The sequence below is a fragment of the Lagopus leucura genome, unplaced genomic scaffold (assembly GCF_019238085.1).
Source record: "Lagopus leucura isolate 7727_CA_CO unplaced genomic scaffold, USGS_WTPT01 Super-Scaffold_100062, whole genome shotgun sequence".
Classification (NCBI taxonomy): Eukaryota; Metazoa; Chordata; class Aves; order Galliformes; family Phasianidae; genus Lagopus; species Lagopus leucura.
Genome location: NW_024962307.1, coordinates 993,521 through 1,015,759, shown reverse-complemented (window position 1 = coordinate 1,015,759; position 22,239 = coordinate 993,521). Strand labels below are relative to the sequence as shown.

The following is a 22,239-nucleotide window of genomic DNA, read 5'->3' as shown; positions in this document are numbered from 1 at the left end:
CTTTGGAGCCAAAGCCATGAGGTTCAGTCTCCCCAAAACTGAGGTCACTTAGGAAAAACCATCTCTCAAAGCAATCAAAAGCTGCAGCCAAACCTACTCCCATCTTCTTCTCCCTACCTCTAGATGCTGCATTGTCCATTTTACATTGGCATTTTGGTGCCTGGATTACCTACCAGCCCAATGGAAGGGATTCAGTGAAGTATTTTCTGACCTCTGCACCAAGTCAAATGCCAACAAAATCTATCACTTATTTAAAAAAAGCAAAACAGAACAAAACAGTAAAAAAAAAGAGAAGGAGGATTTCCTGGCACTTGAACATCTGCTTCAAGAATTTGAAGAACTACAGCCCAGGGTTAATTTAAACTTCCTTATAACCCAGTTCAACATTTGGAGTGCAAACACTGTTAATAGGATGGGAACTGGGGTGGCGGTGGGTTGCTTACTATGCTGGGAAACAAAGCCAGAACAAAACTAGCTTGAGATAGAGGTTTTGTTTATACTGCTGACCCATCTGTCTTCATTAATGCACTATTTACAGGAAAAGTTACAAAATTAGCTTCTGCTCCTTCTTCAATTACAACAGCAACAAATAAAGGCAGAATGGCTTGTTTGCCCTCGACTAAAAATGGAAATTCTTATCAACACCCCTTGGAAGAAGAAGTTTATTATATGGAGCATATTATTGTTGAATATTACCGTTGGGCCCAGGCATTTTGGATGGAGACGTGCATTTCTGGCACAGGCAACATCAGGAGTGAAGAGCGGTCAAGGAGGTGGTATTGCTGCAGAGAGCCTCAAATGTTGGCCCATGCTTTGCCCTAAACTTCTAAGACTAAGGTAGAAATAATGTGGTTTTTCTCTCATTTCTAGAGTGTGGATGTCTAAATGCAGTCAGATGAAAGCCCAAATACACACATCCTGAACCTCCTTCAGCCATAATGAAACTGATTTGTGGCCACAAGTTAACAAGCTGCCATGCAAAGCACTCATAGCATTGGCACAGCCATAACCCAATGAGGACTTGAGTTTGTGGCCTAACATTCCTAATGAAAACAGACTATAAAAACTACTGCTGTGGTGAGCTTCTTAAAATCATCTTTTCAATGAAAAGAAAAAGCCACAGGGGTTGGAAGTCAATGATCTTTAAAGTCCCTTCCAACCTAGGCCATTCTGTTGACAGTTGAACTTGATGATCTTAGTGGCATTTTCCAACCTCAGTGATTTTATGATTTTATGCTTTACTCTCCAAGCCCAATGAAATAGAGACATGCATGAAAAAAAAAAAAGAAAAAAAAAAACAACCAAAAACCAAACCAAAACAAAAAAAACAAAGAAAGCAGAGATCCTCCCTTTCTGTAAAGCCTAAAGCCAGTAATTTCCAGTGGGCAGGCAGGTTTGTCAGTGTTACATCTCTCCTGCAGGTCCCAATAGAAGGAGATGCTTCCAAATGACCTGAAGACCTTGGGAACAAATCCAGCTGGTGAGTGCCCTGCCTCCCTTTCCTTCATCCACCCATTGCCTTGCTCTTCCTCATGACCCTCAGCACTGCCCACCCACTTTTGCTCAGATCAGACACGTGTTTTCTAAGACTGCATCGCTGCAAGCTGTTCCCTGGAGAGTAGGACATGAAGCACGTAGTGTGCCTGCTGTGCGTGCACAGGAGCATCTTGCTGGGGAAACACAACCAAAAGTTGTGGAGAGAGCAGCTGTTAGAGTTACTGCTGCTTTTCCTGGATGGAAACAGAGGAAAAACTCCACCTTTTGATACCCTTGTCAAGAAGATGAATAGTGGATGGTGATACATGCTGAGGTCTTGCTAAGAGCTCCTGCAGCAACGAAGCACATTTGCTTTCAGGTGCATGCTAGATGCATGCCAACTGACTGTACTGCCTCACTTTGGGCATCAGTGAAAGCAGAATTTCAGCCAGCAATGACCCGTGAAATTGTCTGCATCCAGCCCCTTCCATTGAGCAGATTGCTAACAAAACCCTTCAGGATACAGCTGCATTACTCCTGCAAATGGAGCTACTTTTTGGAAAGGACAAACTCAGAAGTAGACTTGTTAATGTGTGCGCTGTAATAATATATTGCCAGGGGTGATAAATCACATCCAAATAAATGAGCATACATTGGGAATAGGAAATTAGCATGTTTGTTTAACACTGCTGGATGTGTGCCCAACACGATTCTGTGTGCGAGGCAAATTGATCAGCCCCCTGCTCAGCATTGCAAGGGCTTTGCGGGACCTTTGATTGCATTTTTTAAGTAAACAAAGGAAATGCGGGGGATAAAAGCAATCAACATGGTTGCAATAAAGGAAATGATATGAGAGGAATGGATTTCCGTGACACAGAGCAATGCTGCTGGAAAAGAAGTGCATTTTTTTTCTCCCTAGCTCCAAATACTACAAATTTTCTATGAGATAGGACCAATGAAAGCAATATGCAGTGTTTGATTTTAAAGGAGCAAATGCATACCATGAATCCAACATCAGCACAACCACATTTTGCAGGAGCTGCTGCCCACGGTGACTTTGGGCCAAGGGATGCTCAACATGATGCAGAGCTCCCAACGTCCTTCAGCTCCGTGCAGCTGATGCTGTCCAGGATGGTGCTGAAAAGATACGTGTGAAGTGAGAAGGTTTAAACACAGGGTGGTCCCTGGAATCAGGCACAGCTTGCTAACTAGCAACAGAGCTAAACAACAACCCAACCTTCCATAGCACTCAGGTTTATGTTGGCTTTGCTATAGCAACTCCTTATCGCCCCGGAGATTACAGCATTTCAGATCAGTTGTTGTGAGATTTGGTGGAATCCATTTCCTGAGCTGTCACCACTGGGCTAATCGGGCAGAGTTGAAATGCAAAGGTGGGAAAATGAAACTAATTGTCGTGCAATACTGAACATGCTTATACCATTGCCAGATTTTAGATTGGCTTTGGATCCTGATACGGGGAGCCCTATGGCCTGGACTGTTACCCAGCTGAGCTGTGCAGAATGAATATTTTCCTGTAGGAAAAATGGTTCCTTCCTAGCATTTCAACTTATAATACTTATTATTGCTTGTTGTGCTTGCTCTGCACCAGATCTACCCTGGGACATCCCAATTTAAACTCCTCCAAAAATGGGAGTGGGGGTCCCTGGGAAGCTGAGGCACATTTAGGGGTACCAAGGGCTGATCTAGCAGTGGAGACATTGCAATGGTTTATTTTGGCTTACACCAGCTGGTTGCTGCTGGAGTAGGCACAAAGTAGCATGGCACCACTTCAGTCCAAATTCCTTTTAGAATTTCATTTATAAGCTTGCATCAATTTTGAAATCATTCTTGCTGGAAAAGCAGTGACACACTCAGCTTTCTCCCTGGGATTTCTCCAGCTTGCATTGCTTTTTTTCACCCCTCTTTGCCAATCAAGGCTGAAAACAGATTTAGCTTAATAATATAGATTGCATGTCTTGTGCTTCCTCTGTCCACCCTTATTAGTGCAATATAGATAAGCAACGTGCCCTGAGCTACAAGCCCAGGCTGTGCTTAACAGGGCATGCATCTCCTGGCACAGCCGGGGGGGGCTAACGAGCTCCAGGACAGGCAGGAAGGGTTGTCTCGCAAGTCTGGCAATCTAGTTATTATTCCAAATATTTATAGATGTTGGGATCCAAGACTTGCGCATCTGGCTCTGGTTCTGCATGGTGCAAACATTTTCAAAGACTTCTGTGTTGGAAAACAAAAATCTGACTTTTGTCAAGGAAGAAGAACTCATGATTTTTACTCATACGTTGAGCATTGAGTCATCTGCTGCAACCTTCTTTGCCTTTCCTGGCCAAGCCACTGCAAGACTTGCACTGGTGCAGGCTCAGCTTAGTGGCAATGGGCTCCTCGCTTACTGGCATCCAAGATAAAATAGGGTCATAGATTCATAGAACGGCTTTGGTTGGCAGGTACCTTAAATGGATGGACTGCTATGGTATGTGGAAGGTCAAGCAAAAAGCAAACTAATCTCTTGAGCCTGACGTCAGTGTCCTAAAAAGACATTGTAGATGCCCATGGCTCCATGTTTTGATGGGATGCTGGGGGGGCTTTGCCTTGGTTGGTGTTCCTGAATAGGATTTCTGAGTATCCTGATATAATGGAACGGAGTTTTTTCTATGATTTATTCCTAAAAGCAATTCCGCTTGCCATTATTAGCAAAGCTTTATATTTGAGTGAGCAGAAGCAGGTCAGAGTGGATGACAGCAATTTAATCTCCTGGAGCTTTTTTGTAACTTCTTGTGCCATGCTTGACCCTAAGCCAACTTCCTCCCACTGCCAGCTAGGGGAAAGATCCAGTCCCATGGCAACAGTGAGTTTGTAAGCCTGTATACCGTGCAGCCTGTAAATGCTATTTATCCACATTTCAGACTTGTTCACAGTGGATAGCAACAAGTCAGTGAGAAATAAGGATTCTCCCACTCCACATATGTGTGTGGAAGCACCACAGTTTCCACAGACAGTTGACATTTTGCTCACAGGTATTGTCTGAAGCTGTTGTGTTGGGAACAGCTCAAGGGATGTGGATACCCATCCCCGAAGGTGCTCAAGGCCAGGCTGGATGGGACACCTGATCAGGTACCTGATTTGGTGGTTGGCAACCCAGCCCATGGCAGTGGGGTTGGAACTGGAGGATCTTCGAAGTCCCTTCCAACCCAAGTCATTCTGTGATTCTACTTTTCCTATGATTCTAACTGTCCTTGGGGTGCTTGGTCCTTGTCACTGAGGAAGCTGAGGAAGGAAACAAGGCAACACTTCTGTGGAAAGAGAGCAAAAAATCGTCGTCTCACATGCTTGGGAAGCAGATGCCAAACCAATCTCAACTTCTTTAACAAGAGGTCAAAGCCTGTCCTCACCTCTCTGGCTGCTTCCAAAATGCTCTCATTTGGAAATATCTCTCTGGACGTGGCAAACAGCATCACGGCCAGCTGACAACATTAAAGGAACATTTCTCTGTTCCCAGTCCCTGTTAACAGTGTGTGGTGTGAAGAGGGCTGAAATATCATGTTGTGTTTTTATATGCGATAAAGCAGATTTTCATAAGGTGTTGATGGCACCTAGGCACGCTTTTGGGCAGGGCTATGCATGAAAAATGGCTTTTTTGGAAGCCTCCTCACACAGGGGGTAAATAAGATGCTGCCTCCTTGCTGAGCTCTCTGCTTATTGGGGTTTTCATCTTGGTGGATTTGCTGTGTGCTGAAGGTTGAGCCTAACAGTCAGGAAAACTGCACCCAACTTCGCATCACTCAGGCTGTGTATTTGGCTGAAATTAAGAGCTGGCTTCTTCTTAAAATCAACTTGCTTTGGAGGTATCAAGTATGTGCAGGAAGGACATACAATGCTCTCTCATTCCTGGAGAGAACAACATGTTCTCACTGCTTTCCTTTCCTTTGCACAAGCCATCCTAAAGAATGGCTGGACACATTTCCCACACGTCTACCTCGCCTCCCACTGCAACTTGCTATTTTCTGCAGTAGCCAAGCCAAAAAAGGAAAGTTACTATCATGCCAAAAATGTGATTTTGATAAAATATGAGGGGACAAGTCAGCATAAGCGTGACTGGCTTGGGATCCAGCAGGAAGAGTGTGGGAAGGATAATTTTACTTTCTTGCCTCTCATGCCTACTAAATGCCAGGATACAACAAAGTGAATTACTAAATGAATGCAATAAATCCCAAAGAAAAGCAAAACTGATTTTTGCTACAGTGCAAAGAATGCTAGACAATGAGAGCAGGGCTAAAATATGTCATATAAGAAGTCACATCTCTGCTCCATAATGCATGATATAGGAAAAAAATCTTAGAGTGGTGATGCATTGACACTTATTGCCCAGCGAGGTGGTGGAGATGTGACACTTGGGGACATGGTTAGTGGGCATGGTGGGGATGGGTTGGGTTGGACTTGAGATCTTAGAGGTCTTTTCCAACCCTTATAATTATATGATTTAGTAGATTGAGGTGCATTCAGATCTGTGGGTTTAGTTGCTTTAATTTGGAAGTTTCTTTCTTACAGAGAAAGAAAAATCCCATGGGTGTTTTTTAGGCAATCTCACAAGCTTTCCCATTGTCTTGTAGGGGATGCTTTTATCCCCTGTGGCTGTGCAGTGTGATGGCTAAGGGCCTGAAAAAGCCTTTTTGGTGATGCAACTTTCTAACTCTATGATGCCCAGGACAAAACTGATCTGTGTACAGGGATTATTATTTATTCTCTTGTAAATAAAAATAATGTATTTTTATGTGACAGTAGCAGCTCTGAAGCATAGGTCATACATCAGTCAGTTTTTAGAGAACCTCATGTCCTGCTGTCTACAGCAGAAGATCTGGAAGTGCATTACATCCAGAGCAGGACTTGGGCATGGCCAAAATTCAGGCCTTGAGTGGAGAGATGTACCCATGGGGCTGTTTCTATATGTCAGTCATGGGCAGACCCATGCTTCTCTAAACCCATTGCTATCTCTCTCTCCAAAAAAAAAAACCCCAAAAAAACCAAACCAAAACACTTTTTTTTATCCCACAGAACCCATCAGCTCACATGATGCCCATGCTGCTCTCAGAAGCTGCTCGCTCCCCCCATGCACTTAGGAATTTCCAGGCCACCTGACCTCCATTGGAAACTCTATCTTTTAAATATGACCACTATAAACACTCCACATTTTAATGGGCAGAATATCTTCAAAGAAGTTACTCTGCTCCTCAGAAACAGCTGTGGTTTGATAGAGGTTATTTTGCCTATCTGCAACGGAAATGGGGGAATGCACAGTTTATACTAAATTAACGTGCACTTGTCCTAATCACAGCATTCTGAGCTGCAGCCAAGCCTTCCCACGTCATCATGCTTTGCTGTGGGCTGTGGAGGAATTATTTGCCTCTTCACACTTTTGATCTGCACAGAAAAGAGCGTGTGGCATTTCCAGCCCAATGCTCACAATGTTTCTCCTGGACCTGATGGAGAAACATCTCCCCAAATGATTCCCAGGACTCACGACTAGATCACAGAACCAGGAACGTTGGAAAAGACATCTAAGATCAACTGGTCCAACCATCAACCCGCTCCACCAGTCTGAGTTCTGAGGTCTGAGTTCACGGGAATGTTCTGTTTATGGGTCAGGCTCCTAAATGCAGCTCGATTCTTACACACATTTCCTTCACCTGGATTTTCCAACCATGGCTGAGCAAGGACAGATTCAATACATGCACTGTGTCTGAGCTTGAGCCTGAGGAGTTGTCAGCTTCAGTGCTACAGAACTCCCCCACAGCAAGTGCTAGTACCCAATAATGGCTTTTATTCTCTACAAACACTTTCCCACTCCCATCTTTCTCTTTTCACAGTCTCTTTTGCATCTCTTTCTCTCTTCAGTCCTCTTTTCTTTGCAGATCTCTGCCAAGCAGTTCTGCAGCCTGTCTGGAGCTGAACTTTCACTTCAAGTCCTCAGAAACAGCAATCCATTTGCATTATCTCCATTGTGGTTGGCACAAAAGAGTGCATTTAGTCCTACAAGTCTTTGTTGATAACTCCTGCTGATCCCCTTTCTGTACCCTGGCTGGGCCAAGGCTGTGTGTTGTGGGTCACCCTTCTGAATATCAGTGAGGTTTCAGGGTCTTGTTCTATTTTTCCTACAACAAAAGCTTCAGCAGCAACGTGGAGACTCATTGGCAGGCAGTGCAAAAGCAAGCAGCCAAAGCAACACGTTTACAATTAGCCATGTTGATTAGTCCTCATGCCAATGGCAGCAAGTGATGGGCAGAGACCCAGCATCATCACTGGGTTGCAAACCCAGGTTTCCACCAAGGGGCCAAGAGAATTCTGATGAAATAATGAAAGATAGAGAGCTCCATGTATGGGTGTGTGAAACTCCAAAGCCTCAACAGCGACCATGCTGGGTTTATATACATATGGCTGTAAGAATCAGCAAGTTTAAATGCGTGAAGAGCAATTTAACTGAAGAAGTTGTGTTTTTTGTGATTTCACAGCTGGAGCCTTGTTATCAATGTCTTGCACAGCACAACAAGGGATGGGGCACAAGGTTTCTTGATGGACACAACAAGCTGTCTGGGCTTCTCTTGCTCTATAAGAGCAATAACCAAGTGCATATGTTGATGCAAATGTCTCGGTTGTGTTGCTGACAGCATTTGCAGCCCAGCTTCCAGGCATGCTGTGAGATGGGCTGTGCCACCCAAGACTTTGGGAGTTTTCATCTTCCCAGCTCCAGGATTTAGGGATGTTCTGTTCCACTCAGAAGCACTGCTGGTGTCTCCAATACAGAGCCAGCTGGCTGGCAGGAAGGACTTTCGTTGCTTTGGGTTTATGTGTGCAAGATGTTCTGATTGAGCAGCACGAGGTATCGGCCTGTTCTACAGGTAACTTGAGCAGCTGAAAGAGGACTTGAAAAAACACACAAGAAAAAGCTAAACAGTATTTTGGAAATTTCCTGTTTCAGAGCATAAACCAGCCTCTAAATTCCAGGCTCCTTCCTCCACACAAGCCCACAGCCAGTCGCAGGGCACTGGACACACAAGTCCCTGACTCAGGTCCTGCTTGGCAATTCCTTTGGATTCGTGCAGCTGCATTTTATGTTTGTGCACAGCTGGATGTCATCTCCTAGTTGGTTTTGGCATCACTTTTGCTCCTGGATTTAGCAATGGTTTTTATCTCCTCCTCAAGCATCTTGTTTTTCTTCTCCAAGTCCTCCTGCAAGCGCTCCATGTTCTTCAGCTTCAGCTCCAGCTCCTCAGACTTCTTCTTCTCCCTTTCAATGTCCTGGTTCAGCCTCACCACTTTGGCCCAAACGTCGTAGTTTTCCTTCTCGAGGCTGCAGACAGAAACAGAACACAAAGGTTTGGAGCAGAAGAGAGATGAGAAGTGAGAGTTTGACTCTCCAGAACTCTGACCTCTCTGTTGTTAAGCAGTAAAGCAAGCTAGAGGAGGTGCTGTCCTGATCCCCTGATCATCATTGCATGCATCACAGTGCAAGAAATCAACATCTGTGGTATATAATGATATGATAACAGTATGTGAAGCTGTAGTTACAGTGATGGCTACAACCATTGGATGCAGTAATAATACTGCTACTGAATTCTGGATAGTGCAATAAGGGCAATGAGGCACTAGCACAGGTTGCCAGAGATGTGGTGCATGCTGATCCATGGAGACACCCAAAGTCAGGCTGGACATGCTCTGAGCAACTGATCGAGCTCTGGGTGTCCCTGTTCATTGCAGGGGTTTGGAGGAGATGACCTTTAGGGTCCCTTCCAATTCAAACAGTTCTGTGATTCTATAATAGTATAATAATGATAAATACGACTATGTAATTATTGCAAAAATATTATAGTAGCATACAATGATGTAATAAGAACTACAGAATGTCAACAATGCAGTAACACACTACTAAGTCATGAGAGCACAGCACACAGAATTGAATCTGAGATAATGTACTATAATGCTGTATTTTTTCCTTACTCATTGCAGTTACATGCTGTAGGGTATTGCTGGTAAACAATCCTATGCAGTTCTGCTGCTGCAATAAAGATGTTACCAACCCTTGGAGCAGCGCATGGCAGCACGTTACCTTTTAATCTGCTCCTCGTAAGTCTCTTTTTGCGCATCCATTTCTCTCTGCAGCTTCAGGACCATGTTTTGCAGGGACTCCTTGCTCTCTGGAGCAGGCTGGAACACCTCGGAAGGGCTGCTGGCAGGGCTGGTTGGCTCCTGGGGCTGATGGCAGGGGCTGAGGCAGGGCTGGAATTCCTTATCAGAGCAGCTGCTGGCAGGACTGGGGCTGGAGCTGCTGCTTTCCACATGGGAGGTGGGCACGTTGTCACAAGTTGAAGCCCGGTGAAGGTCAAGCAGTTTGAAAAGATCATGAGATAACGTTCTCTTATGTCCTTCAGTGAGCACAGAACGTGGGTTGCTCTGTGTGGAGCCTTTCCAAAAGTCATTGTTAAATACGTCGTTCCTGTCATTGCTGCCTTTCTCCCCTGGAGATGCAGCAGTCAGGAAGGATTTTCTGTTAGGTAAAGTCTGAGTCCTTTTCCTTGCTTGCATTTTCCACATTCCCAGTGTATCTTTGGATGGTTGCACGCCAGTATCTTCACTGGGTGCACGTGAGCTCACAGCCAGCCCAGGAGCACAGCTGGCACTTGGGTTGTCTTTCTGCAAAACAGAGTGGAAGCATTAGGATCTCTCATTTTGTTTGTGGGCAGTGACTGCAGAGACCTCAATATTGACAAAGGGCATGTTGACTCACACAGCAGGAATGGCCACAGCTTGTCCATAAGAATTGGTATTTATCAGCTGGTAAGGCCCTGGCACTGCTCCCAGAGAAGCTGTGGATGGGCAACCTGATCTGCTTGGGGGCAACCAGTTGAAAGTGGCAGGGGTTGAAACTGGGTGGGCTTTGAGGTCTCTCCCAACCCAAGGCACTCTGTGACTCCATTTTGGATTACATTGCGTTTTCCATTAAGAAGAGTTCTCTGCTGAGGTTATTTCCTTCTGACAAAAGACTTTACCCCTCAATGTTTTCACATCACCAACACAAACGGAAAAAGCTTCATCTCTTCTGCCTTTTAACTAAAAAAACTTTAGGTAAAAGAACCATTTTTCCAAGAACAGTAAGTTTTCCAGAGGAAAGAGCTTGTTTTCCAGATCTGTTTCCAGGGATGACAGTTACGGTTCTTTATCCTATAAATAGCAAGCCCTCATATGGCTTGCTGACCCATTTGATCCCACAGTCATTAACCAGCCATTTATTGGGCTCCTGTTTTATTCCCCAAGGACCTACCCTTGCCATTTGCCTTTGGACTGAGCTCTCTGCCCTGGGCAATGTGGAGTCCTCTGCAGAGTCCCAGCCCACGGAGCTGCGCAGGATGGGGGCTTTCTTGTCATTCTGTTGGGTTGTTGGGGAGGGCGGCACGTCCTTGGATGGGGGAAAGAGGTCTGCATGATTGCTGATCATCACGGTCATCACTTTCTGGATTGGCAGTGTGCCTGGAAGAAATCAGAGACTCTCTGAGTTTCACTTGTTTTTCTAAGTATTTCACACCTCTCTAAGCAAAATTCACCAAATTCCTGAATTGCATGAAATCCTTGGAGGGAATACACAATTCCTTAGGTTAGAAAATATTTAATTTCAGGTTTTTAATTTTCAAGTTTGTGGGTGCAAATTTGTACTTCAGTATACCAAATAGACATCAGTTATTCCAGGAGTCACTTTCACCTCTCATAATAGTTGCAGGATCCTCTATCTTGGGTCTGATGAGGTTCACTCCAATCACTGTTGCCAGGTTATCCACACTCATCTTGTTGACGCCGGAGTTCAGCTGTACTTCATATAGAAACCTATCAGGACCCAAGGGCAAGCATTTCCAATCAGAGAAAGAAGACTGTACAAAAGCCTCAGATACCTTAGATATCCAATTACTCTGTTCTCATCCTCTAATTCCCAAGCACAGAAGAATGTAAGTGCCTTACAAATGTATGCTGTAGCTGGGTCTTGTTGGTGGCAGTAAGAAAACCACCATGTGATGGCCAACACACACCCCAAAAAACAGAAAAAAGGGGGAAAATCCAACCAATATTTAACAACCAGAGAAAAATCACACATCACTCAGAGTGAAAGCTGGCTGCTTCATTATGCAAAGCTTTGTGTTAAAAAAAGCTATGCTGGTTTATATTCTCAGGAGTTCATAAGTGAGTTTGTATGCATTCACACTCAGATATCTTTGAGATGTTCAGCCCAATGGTGGAAACTCTCTTAAAAGTCAGGATCTAGTGGCTGATGGGGAGTCAGCCTCAGTCTTTAGGGTGATATTCCTGCTCACCATCTAACTGGAGCTGTTTGTATCTGATGCAAAGGACTGACCTGCAGATGTAGCTGAGGAGGTTGTAGTTGTCTCTGGGAAGAAGAGACAGCTGCTTCAGGAGGTCCTGATGCCCCTAAATGCAAGTTAAGGAACAGCTTTGTGAAGATGCATGGGTGTACATGGGTTGAAGAGAGGCTCTGTGTTGCTCCAGCCATCCCTGTGTGGTGTCACCTCCTGGCATTTGCTTGCAACTGTGGCCATGCCATTTCTTAGGGAGACCCAGCACAGACTGGGGATGCTCTCTGTCTCATTTTCATGTGCGTAGGAGCAGTGCCCATGAGTACCTTCTTGCTTTTCCACCCAAACACAGCATTAGGACAGGGCAGCTCTCATTGCATCTCACTCATCTGACTCCCACCCACACCCCTGCTCCCATCCTTGCTGCTACCTGGAGCCTTCCACCACAGGACAGCAGCTGCAGAAGCTGCTGTCATGCCTTAGATCTGCTATGGAAACCTAAGCTTTGATTTTAAGTCCAGAAGGAGAGAAACGAATGCACTTCTGTACCTTTTTCTGGTCCACGTCCAGCATCTGGCCACAGAGCAGGAAATCTTCATACTGTATCCATGGCACAACTGGCTCAGGAAGCTCCCGTAGGTACAGCTTGAACAGAGAGGCCACAGTGTGCACATCCGTGTCCCTGCAAAGCCACAGGTGAGACCCAAACCCAGCCGGCGAGCAATCCCTGCCCTGCTCCATGCTTTGTGTATAGATGCATGAGCTGCAGAACTATAAACAGGGAACAACAAAAAGCCAGTAGCAGCTCACAGGGCACCCCAAGTCAGGGAATGGCCCCACTTGGCCAAATAATCTGCTTGGTGAAGATTTTCCCTGCTGCACATCCCCAGCCTGTGCTGAATTTTGCATGCAAACCCAGTCTGCAGGCATTCACACGTTTGGCAGGAGCTCCCCACTCTGCATTGCCTGGGGTTTGGACGATTAACAGCAATTACTGAAGATGTTCTGCCGGGCCAGATGTTTGCAGCTTTGCATACCATGTAGTTTACATTATGTCAAAAGGATACTGTCAAGACAGTAAGTCTCATTTGACCTACCTTGAAGTTGCTTAAACTCTTATAAACCTCTAGCAAAAATCTCCCAGGTCATTTATTTTTAGGATTGGTTGGGGTTTTTAAACGAACCCACAGAATCACAGAGGATTTTTTTCAGAGCCATATTTTTGTAGGGCCTACCAATAGACATCCTGGATGCCCGGGCTTTACCAACAGTTTTCCAAGGCTCCCTCCCCGAGTCATGCTGTGCTTTGTGTGTGCCAGTGCAAACCCAAACTGGCTGCAAACCCAGCACCTTGCAGTATTCACCTTTCTGGAAACCCCTTTACTGGCCTTGCTGAAGATATATTTTATGTGAAGTGCACAGGAGGTGCTGCAGTGATGCTCATCTGAGCCCTGTAGGGTTAACATGGCAGGGTACAAGGAGCAGTGCCAGCTTCCCTTGCTGCAAAACACCATTATGCAAAAAAATAAAAGCTTCACCTTCCTGTGACCCCCCTACAGGTTGTAACAGAACACAGTGTGTTGGGGACACAGAAGGCAAGAAATATTCAGCTGCAAAATGAAGGGCTGGGATTGTTATGCTTCGAAAGCAGCAAACAACTCTCCCCAGAGACTCCCTGGGGGTTATAGGCAGCACCAGGGGGCTCTCTTGGCTTTAGGGGATTTGCTTTTCCTTCTCAGCCCGGCAGTGGAAGGGATGTGGGAGGAGGCAGCTTTTGAGCAGCCAAAATCCCTCTCTTATTTCTCTGTGGGAAAAGCAGCCAATGGGCTGTCAGGGTAAGAAATTACTTCTGTGAGGTTTAGGGTATTCTCTGAACATATTTGCACTACTCTTCTTGCTCTTCTTTCCCCAAACCTCTGTCCTTAGCTGATGTGCTTTGTAGGCTCTTCCCTTTGCCTTCTTTGCTGTCTGGAACAACACTCATTGTGTGGATCTCTGGTGTCCCTAAACTCCTCCCACAGATCCATCTCTCATAATAACCCTTTCGAAGGGTTTCTGCTGAGCCCCTCTCTGTGTGCTGAACCCTTCTTCTGGCCCCAAGTCTCCATCAGTGCACTGCTGAGATCCTGCAGGGGGGAGAGGCCACTTTTCCCCAGATTTTGGTGTGCAAGCTCAGCGGAAAAGAGGGAATCAACATTACCTGTCAAATGATGGCCTTTCCCCAGCATCAAAGGCATCCCTGAGCTGCTTCACCAGGTTGTCCTGGCCGGGGAGGCGGAAGATGCCTTCTTCATTCACCCCGTGCTCCCGGATGAACTCAGCACATTTCTGCACCAGGATGGGCACCTGGTGCTGCCCAAACTTCTGCTCGTAGGCCATGGTCTCTGCCAAGCGTTGGCCAAACACCGCTAGGAAGAAGATACTGGGGTTAGAGGAGCCCAACAGCTTTGCTTGAGGTGCTCAGCGCTATGTGCAAAGGGGACAGCAGCACTTCTTCCTAAAAGTGAGAGCTCCCAAAAGCTGTGCAAGCTGAGGTGTGAAGGGAACTGCTCCCAGAGAAATAATAGCAAAATGGGACATCCTCCAAACAGTTATATTCCCAAAATGATTAAATTGTATAATTATGGAATCATTAAGGTCGCAAAGACCACAAGGGTCTCCAAGTCCAACCCCAACCCATCCCCATTATTGACCATGTCCCCACGTGCCACATCTCCACAGCTCCTGACCACCTCCCTGGGCAGCCTGTGCCAGTGCCCTACCACTCTTTTAGAGAAGAAATTGTTCTTAACACCCAACCTGAACCTCCCCTTTCCCTCTCAGTGCACTGAAGAGTGGCTGGAGTGAGCTTTGCTGCTTCCTTTGTGGGCATTGCCCACGGTGGCAATTTCAAGGTGTGTTCTTCTGATGGGTTTTGTCTGATCCCTCCCTGACCACGAGTGGGGATCTATCACATGGGGCAGGTGATGGTGTGCCCAAGGCAGAGTCTGCAGAGAGAATGGAGGAAGGAGGACCAGGCAGAGAAAGGCAAAGGGAAAAGCAAAGAAGGAAAAGTGGCAGGGAGAAGGTGAGACTTTTTTTCAGTGCCTTATCAATAATTCATTGAATGTCACTGAACCATAGAATGGATTGAGTGGGAAGGGGAGCTAGGAATAGGATCCTTCAGTAGGAAGGAATTGGAGTTGTTCTCAAGAATGACAATTTCTGGAGTCAACGGGGCAATGAAGAGGCACCCAAAAGAGGTTGAAAGCAGCAGAGAAATCTGATGGCCATTTGCTTAACTCTGCAGCAGACCAACACCATGAGGTCCAACCTCAAGGAAGGTCTCTAAAGCATTGCATGTCCCATTTTCTTGGAATTAGGAGCCCAGCTTTGAAACCCTTGCTCAGCAGCAGCATGGAGTGTGAGATGCTATGAAACCACCCCTCCAAGGGCTGATCCCACTGCCTGTTACCTCCTGAGGTTGAACCCAGCACCCGTCGGATGGATTTAACCCATTCCTCCATGTCGGACTGGGAGCTGGCCATGAGCACACAGGAGTCCTGCCCAGCCCGGCTCTGGTCTCCAGAGAGCCCTGCAAAAAGCATTTATAGACCATGTATAGTGAAGGTTGGGGTAGGAATGGCAAATTCTTCTTGTCTTTGCTGAATATTTTTGGCTCCCGGTTTCCCTAATAACATCTGCTTGGCTGAGAAAGGAAGCAGCTCTCTAACGTTTCAGCCTCGCTGAAGCTTTAAGAAGGGAACAGAAAGTGCTTAATGTGACAACATGGGATGTTCCAGCACGTGGATGTTGAAAGGAAGACATTGTTTTTTTATGCAGTGCTGGGAGAGGTGTTGGAAAGAAATGGGAGGAAAAGGGCAGGCACAATGACCTGCCCAAATGGTTTGGGGCCATCAGTCCATCCCAACAAGCATGCAATGAAACAGAAGGAAGCATTCTCACCTGGGATAATTTCAAAGATAAATTTCCCTCCTTCCTCTGGGTTGCCAGCCACCTCCTTGATGGTGCTTCCCTGGAGAGACAGGCAGCCCTAGGACCAAGCAGAGCAGGAGCTGCCAATCCCCACGTCCCACCTCTGAGAGGTGACACGAGGTAGTGTCAGTCTTGGGCATCAGACTCCCTTGTTTGAGACAGATTGCAGAAATTGAGTTTTTCATTGCAGTTTTTCTCATTAAAAATAAATGTGTGTATATATATCTATATATATAATCATTAAGGTTGGGAGAAAACACAAGATCATCCAGTCCAACCCCAACAAACCCCCACCATGCCCACTAAACCACGTCCCCAAGTGCCACATCTACTCTTTTCCTGAACATCTCCTGGGATGGCGACTCCTTTATATATACATACATATATCCTCAAAATAACTTCATAAAGGATGCATATATATATATATATATAAATACATATGTGTGTATCTCCTAAAAATGACTTCAAGCAATAACTCTGTAAGTGCCAGTTTTTCTGTTGAAGTTATTTTCAGAATGAGAACACTGTTTGATTTCCTCTTTTGTTTTTCCCTCTCCTCTCATGTTTTCCTCCTTTCTCATGTTTTTTTAACCCCTGCTGGGGATAGAGGAAGAAAGCGCAAAGGAGAAGGGACGTGACAGTGCATAGAGAGCCTCTTTTTGCTGCACTGGAACAGGAAATTTCTTCATGTAACTCAGTGCCACTTAAAAACAAAACAGAAAAAGTTTACAGGAGAGGGGCAGAGAAAAAAGAAGAAAATTGAGAAAAAGAAAGGAAAAAAAAGAAAAGCAAAGCAGAAAGCAGCTGTTTCCTTTGGTTCTTCCTTTCACAAATGAACAGAGCCAACAGCTCGGTCACTGTGGGAGGGGATGGGTGGGGAGCAGACAAGGCGCGTGGGATGGAGTGGGTGTATGAGTCAGCATTGGCAGCCTACAGGGACAGAAATAGTGATGTTTCTCCCTAATTTCAGGCTTCTGAAAGCTGTTGGGTTCCTATGGGCAGTGAGGATTCAACCATCAGCTCTCCAAGAGCCCCAAACGTGGTGGCATTAAGCTGAATGTTGGTGGGAACAGTTTGAAGCGAGATGTGCTGATGGGGAGGGCTGCTAAAAGCAGCAATCAGCTTTGATACAGCACTTTCAGTTTCTACATTTCTATTTAGAGCTGGGGAAACAGCTCCTCCCAAACACCTCTGAGAGGGGAAAAAGCCATAAACAGGGTATCTGTCCCATCACCTCTGCCCCTTGTTTCACCCCAGGCTCTGCTGATCATTCTCCCCTTTGGAATTGTGTTAGCTTGGAATTGTTTTTGCTGCTGGCGCCAGTTTGCACACTGAACATCTTTTCTGGCAAAAAGGAGGCTTTTTCCCCCAGAGCAAGCAAAAGATGGTGGTGAAAATTCTCACAGTGTGGAGAACACGGTTGAAATTATCCACAAACATAGGGAAAACAAGCTGATTTCCTCCCAGCAATTGTATTCCAACACATCCCCTGAGCAATGGTTTGGGTGGGTGCCACAGAGGGTTCATCGCAGCCCCAAAAGAGACCCAAACACTGGTGTGGCTGGCAAGGCTGGGGACATTGGGTACAGACACCTAAATCGTGCCGCAGTAGGGATCGCAGGCATTGTGCACGGGCTGATGTGCATGCTGTGATCTCTTGGAGATCCAAAAACCATCCAAACACAGCAACTTTCTAGTTCTGAAAGGAGCAGGCAGTGGACAGGTTTCCTGCAGCTGTGCAGGGTGGAAGAGGGCCAAGGAACAAACCCCATCCACGTGGCCCAACCCCCTGCCAGGATAGGATGCGAACTAAAGGGCTGGAGAAAGATTTCCTTTCCTTATCTCTCTTCTCAGAGGAGCCCCTCACTCCATCTCCCACCCCAGCCACGAGGTCTGTCAGGGCTGTCTCAAGACCAAAAGATTGCTTGCTTTCTCCTACAAGCATCCCATGAGATGGGTCCAATCTCACACGCCCTATGTGCTCATCCCAAACACAGCACTGCCACGTCTCCCTGGCCTACGTCTGTTGTCCTGGAGGACAGGCGATGCCTGTGGGCACCATACAAATTTCAGCACATGGACGAAGATCCTTATGAGGATATCCCATCATTGTTACCACCCCAAGGCAACAAACCCTCTTCAAAACCAAACTCCAGCCCCATCCCCAAAGAGCAAAGCAAGTCCCCAGCCTACCTGCGGCTTGGTGTCATCCTCATCCTTGTAGTAGTAGAGCTGTTGGCCCCGCAGCACGAAGTACCGCTGCTGCCAGTTCTTGACGATGGAGCGCTGCTTCTTCAGCCAACCCAGCTTCAGTGGCCGCTCCATGGCGCTGGGGGGGCCAGGCTGGGGGGTCACGGCCTCACCGCTCATCACACTCCTGGAGCGGGCTGTGGGGATGGGGACAGGATTGGGGGATGAGGGGATGGAGGGGATGGAGGCACCAGCCCAATTCAAGCAGCGGGAGCTCTCAGCCCCTCTGCTTGCACCCAGCAAACTGGCTGGCTAATTGTAAAGGAAGTGGCTGCAGTATCTATCAGCCCGTGCTTCCTTTTTCCTGCGTGGGAGTCATTGTCTTGCAAGCAAGAAGAAAATCATAAGCTTTTTCTTTTTTTCTCTCTTTTTTTTTTCTTTCTCCCTAATGGGAGTGTGTGTTTTCTTATCCCCACCCCAAATAGGCTGCAGCTGTGAGATCAGAGTGATCCAGCCTGGCCGAAAAAAATACAAACCAGCAACAAAACTGCCTGGAAAATGAAGTTTTGCCTTTTGTGTGATGTTGCTAAAGGGGATGATCTCCTGCAGTGAGACTGGAAATTTCCAAGGGAGGAAGGGGGGATTTGCTGCTGTCCCATCTCCTACTGCGGTGCCCCCATCTCCTATTGCATGGATGTTTCCCATGCATCTTGTGCCATGGATCAGCACTTGGCCCCTCTATAAAAGCTTCTTATTTTTGCTAGCAAATGCCTCAGGAAGAATCGTTTCTGGCAGGGTTTTACTCTGCACTGTAGGACCCCAGTGCCCACCCAGCCATGTGGGGGGAGCATTTAGGATAGAACCAAGTGTGTGACTGCAGGGGAATTCAATTTCTCTGCTCTGCACATGGTGACTTCTGACATCTCCCCTGCTAAAGCTAATGGTGATGGTGATAAAGGGAAGCTGTGGCTGACCCAGTGCTCTGAACCCAAGTGTATGCTTTTCCCCTTGAGCTGGTCAGCAGAGCTGCAAAAGCAAGAGCTGCCAGTGCTGGGGGATTACTTGGCCTTGTGCAAAAGATAAGCTTTAAAAAATGGAAAATTAACACTTAGCCGTTGCAGTCTGGTGGTATTTGGGATTGCACCTACATAGGCACCCGTGAGGAGCATGAAGGTGCAAAATATTTTGCATTTATCACTGTGTGGTTAGCAAATCCATCAGAGATGATGCAGATCAGGATTGTGCCCTACTTCCCCTTCCAAAATCCCCTGGAGCAAGAAGCTCCACTGAGTTCTGCCGTCATCCTCCAGAGCTCAGCATGGATGGGGCACTCCAAGCTCACCACAATATTGAAAATCCATTTCCAAAGAAGTATGGTGAATCCAAACATCAGCATCCAATGCTTGGTGAAGGTGCTGCTCGTATCTCATTGGGTGCTGACGTGGGACACTGTGAGCAGGGACCTTTGAAAGGGATTTGCCACCCTCTCCTGGGCAATGAGTTTTGGGTCCATGCTCACAGCTGAGCTGATAGGAATTTGGGATGCAGTGGTGTTCAGGGTGATGCTGTTCCCCCAACTGAGCTGTCTCCATCCGCCAGCTCTATTGATCTTCCCCAGCTCAGGTACTGCATTGACATGTAGCTTGCAAGGAAAAATCATCTCTTTTATGAAGAAGGGAACTTTTGATTACCCTTTTTTGATGATTTCAATCTCTCGGCCCATCACCACAGCATCAGTGCTCTGCTCTGCATCAAGGCAGTGACCTCGCTGCTGCTGCTACACTGCTTAAATTGCTGAGCTAAAATTGCCCAGACCTTGCTGGAAATGCAATTTGTTCCTATTTTCATCCTTCTTCCCTGATGCAGACAGAACAGTGAAGTACACTGTGTTCCCTTTGCTTTCTCATCAGCTCTTCCTAAACACCAGACATGTAACCATGTGTGGCCCAGCCATGATCCCTCACATATGTGAGCATGATGCATGCAGGTGTATTTTCGCTCTGCCTGTGCTCTGGGCTGACTTAAGTACAAAAGAGAGCTTTGCAGGCTTGTTTGTACCCACTGCATGAGCAGTCTTTGGCTGCAGGGTTCGCACAGAGGTGTGCAATGGGAGCTGCTGCAGAGAGGTTGGCTTTGCAAGCAGTGCTGCTATTTTTTGCCCAGTAGAAAGTCCTCTGTTTAAACAAAACCAGAGATACCGGGGCTGTGGGTCCCTCACTGACCACTTTTCCATATTTCTACCTCCTGTGGTCAGCACTGAAGATCTCACGTGGGGTTGAGGTAAAGTTATTCTCAAGGTGGCTCAGCGTTTGCAGCCCTTCATCCCTGGTAGGAAAGAGTTTTCTGAGAGCAAACACTGCTCTCCCCAAAGCATTTCCTGCAGTAACCGCCTCCGAAGCTGAATGTTTCCTCCAGAACAGCCTCTCTCCTCCTCCAGCCCTGGGCACTGCAGAGAGGAGCTCTGCCAAAGTGCCATTTGCAGGGGGCATTGCAGCAGGTGCCACTGCGATGCCACATCACCATTGGTCCCTGCTCCAAATCCTCATCTCATGCAAGCATTCCCATTGGAGGGAATGCTGGGGACGTGCAATGAAACCCAGCAGAAGCAAACATTCTACAGTAGGTTTTACAATGAGAATTGCAAACAAAGCTTTCTCTTTCATGGAAATAAATTGTGTGTGTTCATCTCAGCATGGGGAAGCACACAGCACTCAGCACTCCGTCCCAGGGCTCTCAAAGCTGTGGTCACCACTGGTGACATGCAGAGGGAAGTGCACAGAGCCAGGAGGATCCAGCAAAGGCAATGGTGATTCATTTGAGATGATTTTCCACTCGTGAGTCACATCCCTGCAGACAGAGGAGCAGGCACCCCGAAGTACGAGGAGAGTCACTGCAAGGAGCTGAGCTCTCAAGGTCCTGCACACACATCTCGTGTTGCAGTGCAGCTTTAGGTGACCAGGGCCATGTGCAGAGCAATGCTTGGCAGCCTCAGCCAAAGAGGCTTCAGATAAAAGTCCCAACAGCCTTTGCAAGAAAACAGAGCCAAGATGAGCTTGCAAGCTGATGTGCAATCTAGGATGAACTCAGAACTGCAGAGACTGCTTGGTTAATGAAGCTACCAAAGCGCACCTTGGCCATGTTTTGGCACCATTAAGAACCTTTGCTTTGCTGCCTGCACACACTCATGAACTCCTTCTTCACCTCTAAACTCTTCTCCTTGGCTGTTTGACCCAAATGCTGTGATATTTTGGCCATACAGCCCAACATGGGGGGCTCTTCCTCCTAAGGAAATATACTCAGGATATTTCAAAGTGGTTTTCATGCTGCAATGGATCCCACGGAGGATGGGAGCTGTGCAAAGCCTGGGAGCAGTCAGGAAAGCATTCAGCAAAGCCACACAGGGCTTTTCACCTCTGGTGAGAGGAAATTGGTGACGTCAGGTGGGAGAAGAAACCTGAGAAAGAGCGAGGATGCTTCCTCCACCTGCACCGCTCCACCTCCTGCAAGACTTGCTCAGCAAAACGAGCAAATGGGCTTTGAGCAAAAGGAGCAAATGGCTCAAAACCTGTATTTCCAGTGGGCAGCAGCTCCATGCTGCCAGTCCCTCTGTCCCCAACCCCACAGGGCCACCCCAGCTGTGTTCCCACTGCACAGCAGTGCAGCTTTGCAAAGCAATTCTTGCAAAGAGATTCTTGCAAAGCATTTCTCGCAGATCATTTGCAAACCATGTGCTGTCTCCAACACAGCCACCAGGGCCACGTCCCCATGCCAACACCCAGAAGGGGTTTGGATTTGGGCTGCAGCTGCAATGGCTGCAGGGCTTGAATGGAAGCACCCCGCAGACCCCAAAAAGGCTGAAGAATGGCAGAAAGAAGCACTCACAGTACCTATTTTGGCAGCATCCATTTTCAGGTGGAAATCCCAGTTCCGTGGCAGCTTGAGGGACATTGTGGATCAGAAAGGGTTTGGCGTTGGGTCTCCGGGGGGGGGGGGGGGCCAGCTTAGGAGAAGTGCTGAAGTGGAGCTCGGATGGCCCCGTGGCTCCCCTTTGCCTGGGGTCTGATCCCCCAACGCAGCGCGAGGGCCCGCTGACGGCTGCTTTGCCAACCTACTTCCTCCTCCCTCCTCTGCAAGCAACCCCATAAAAGTCCTTTCCTGCCCCGCCAAGCTCTTGCCTTGCTTCCCCCTCTTGCCAAGGCACTGCTTTTGCCTTAATTTTTGCTCCACTTTGCGT

The 22,239-nt window shown here is 47.0% G+C and overlaps 1 protein-coding gene across 2 annotated transcripts; it reads right to left on the bottom strand.

The window, feature by feature from the left end:
* Window positions 1–7,283: 7,283 nt before the first annotated feature.
* Window positions 7,284–21,981, bottom strand: ARHGAP25 (Rho GTPase activating protein 25). 2 transcript variants are annotated; one of them, XM_042886779.1, is made up of 11 exons: window positions 21,893–21,981; window positions 18,009–18,202; window positions 15,786–15,873; window positions 15,295–15,414; window positions 14,041–14,248; window positions 12,390–12,522; window positions 11,882–11,955; window positions 11,237–11,358; window positions 10,802–11,007; window positions 9,590–10,173; window positions 7,284–8,833 (listed from the first exon to the last, which is right to left on the bottom strand). In XM_042886779.1, exons 1-11 carry the CDS (start codon window positions 21,951–21,953, stop codon window positions 8,623–8,625), a joined length of 2,001 nt encoding a protein of 666 aa, XP_042742713.1. In that variant the 5' UTR covers window positions 21,954–21,981; the 3' UTR covers window positions 7,284–8,622. The 2 variants fall into 2 exon arrangements, with proteins under 2 accessions (XP_042742713.1, XP_042742714.1); XM_042886780.1 differs by having other exon boundaries at window positions 15,786–15,855.
* Window positions 21,982–22,239: the final 258 nt, after the last annotated feature.

What these genes read in the sequence shown, in the direction of transcription:
- ARHGAP25 (XM_042886779.1), bottom strand. Translation starts at nt 21,953, where the DNA reads ATGTCCCTCAAGCTGCCACGGAACTGGGATTTCCACCTGAAAATGGAT. An exon ending in GCTGGGTTCAACCTCAGGAG is followed by an intron (nt 14,249 to 15,294) that starts GTAACAGGCAGT and finishes TCTTCTTCCTAG; the next exon opens with CGGTGTTTGGCCAACGCTTG. An exon ending in TACGAGGAGCAGATTAAAAG is followed by an intron (nt 8,834 to 9,589) that starts GTAACGTGCTGC and finishes TTCTGTCTGCAG; the next exon opens with CCTCGAGAAGGAAAACTACG.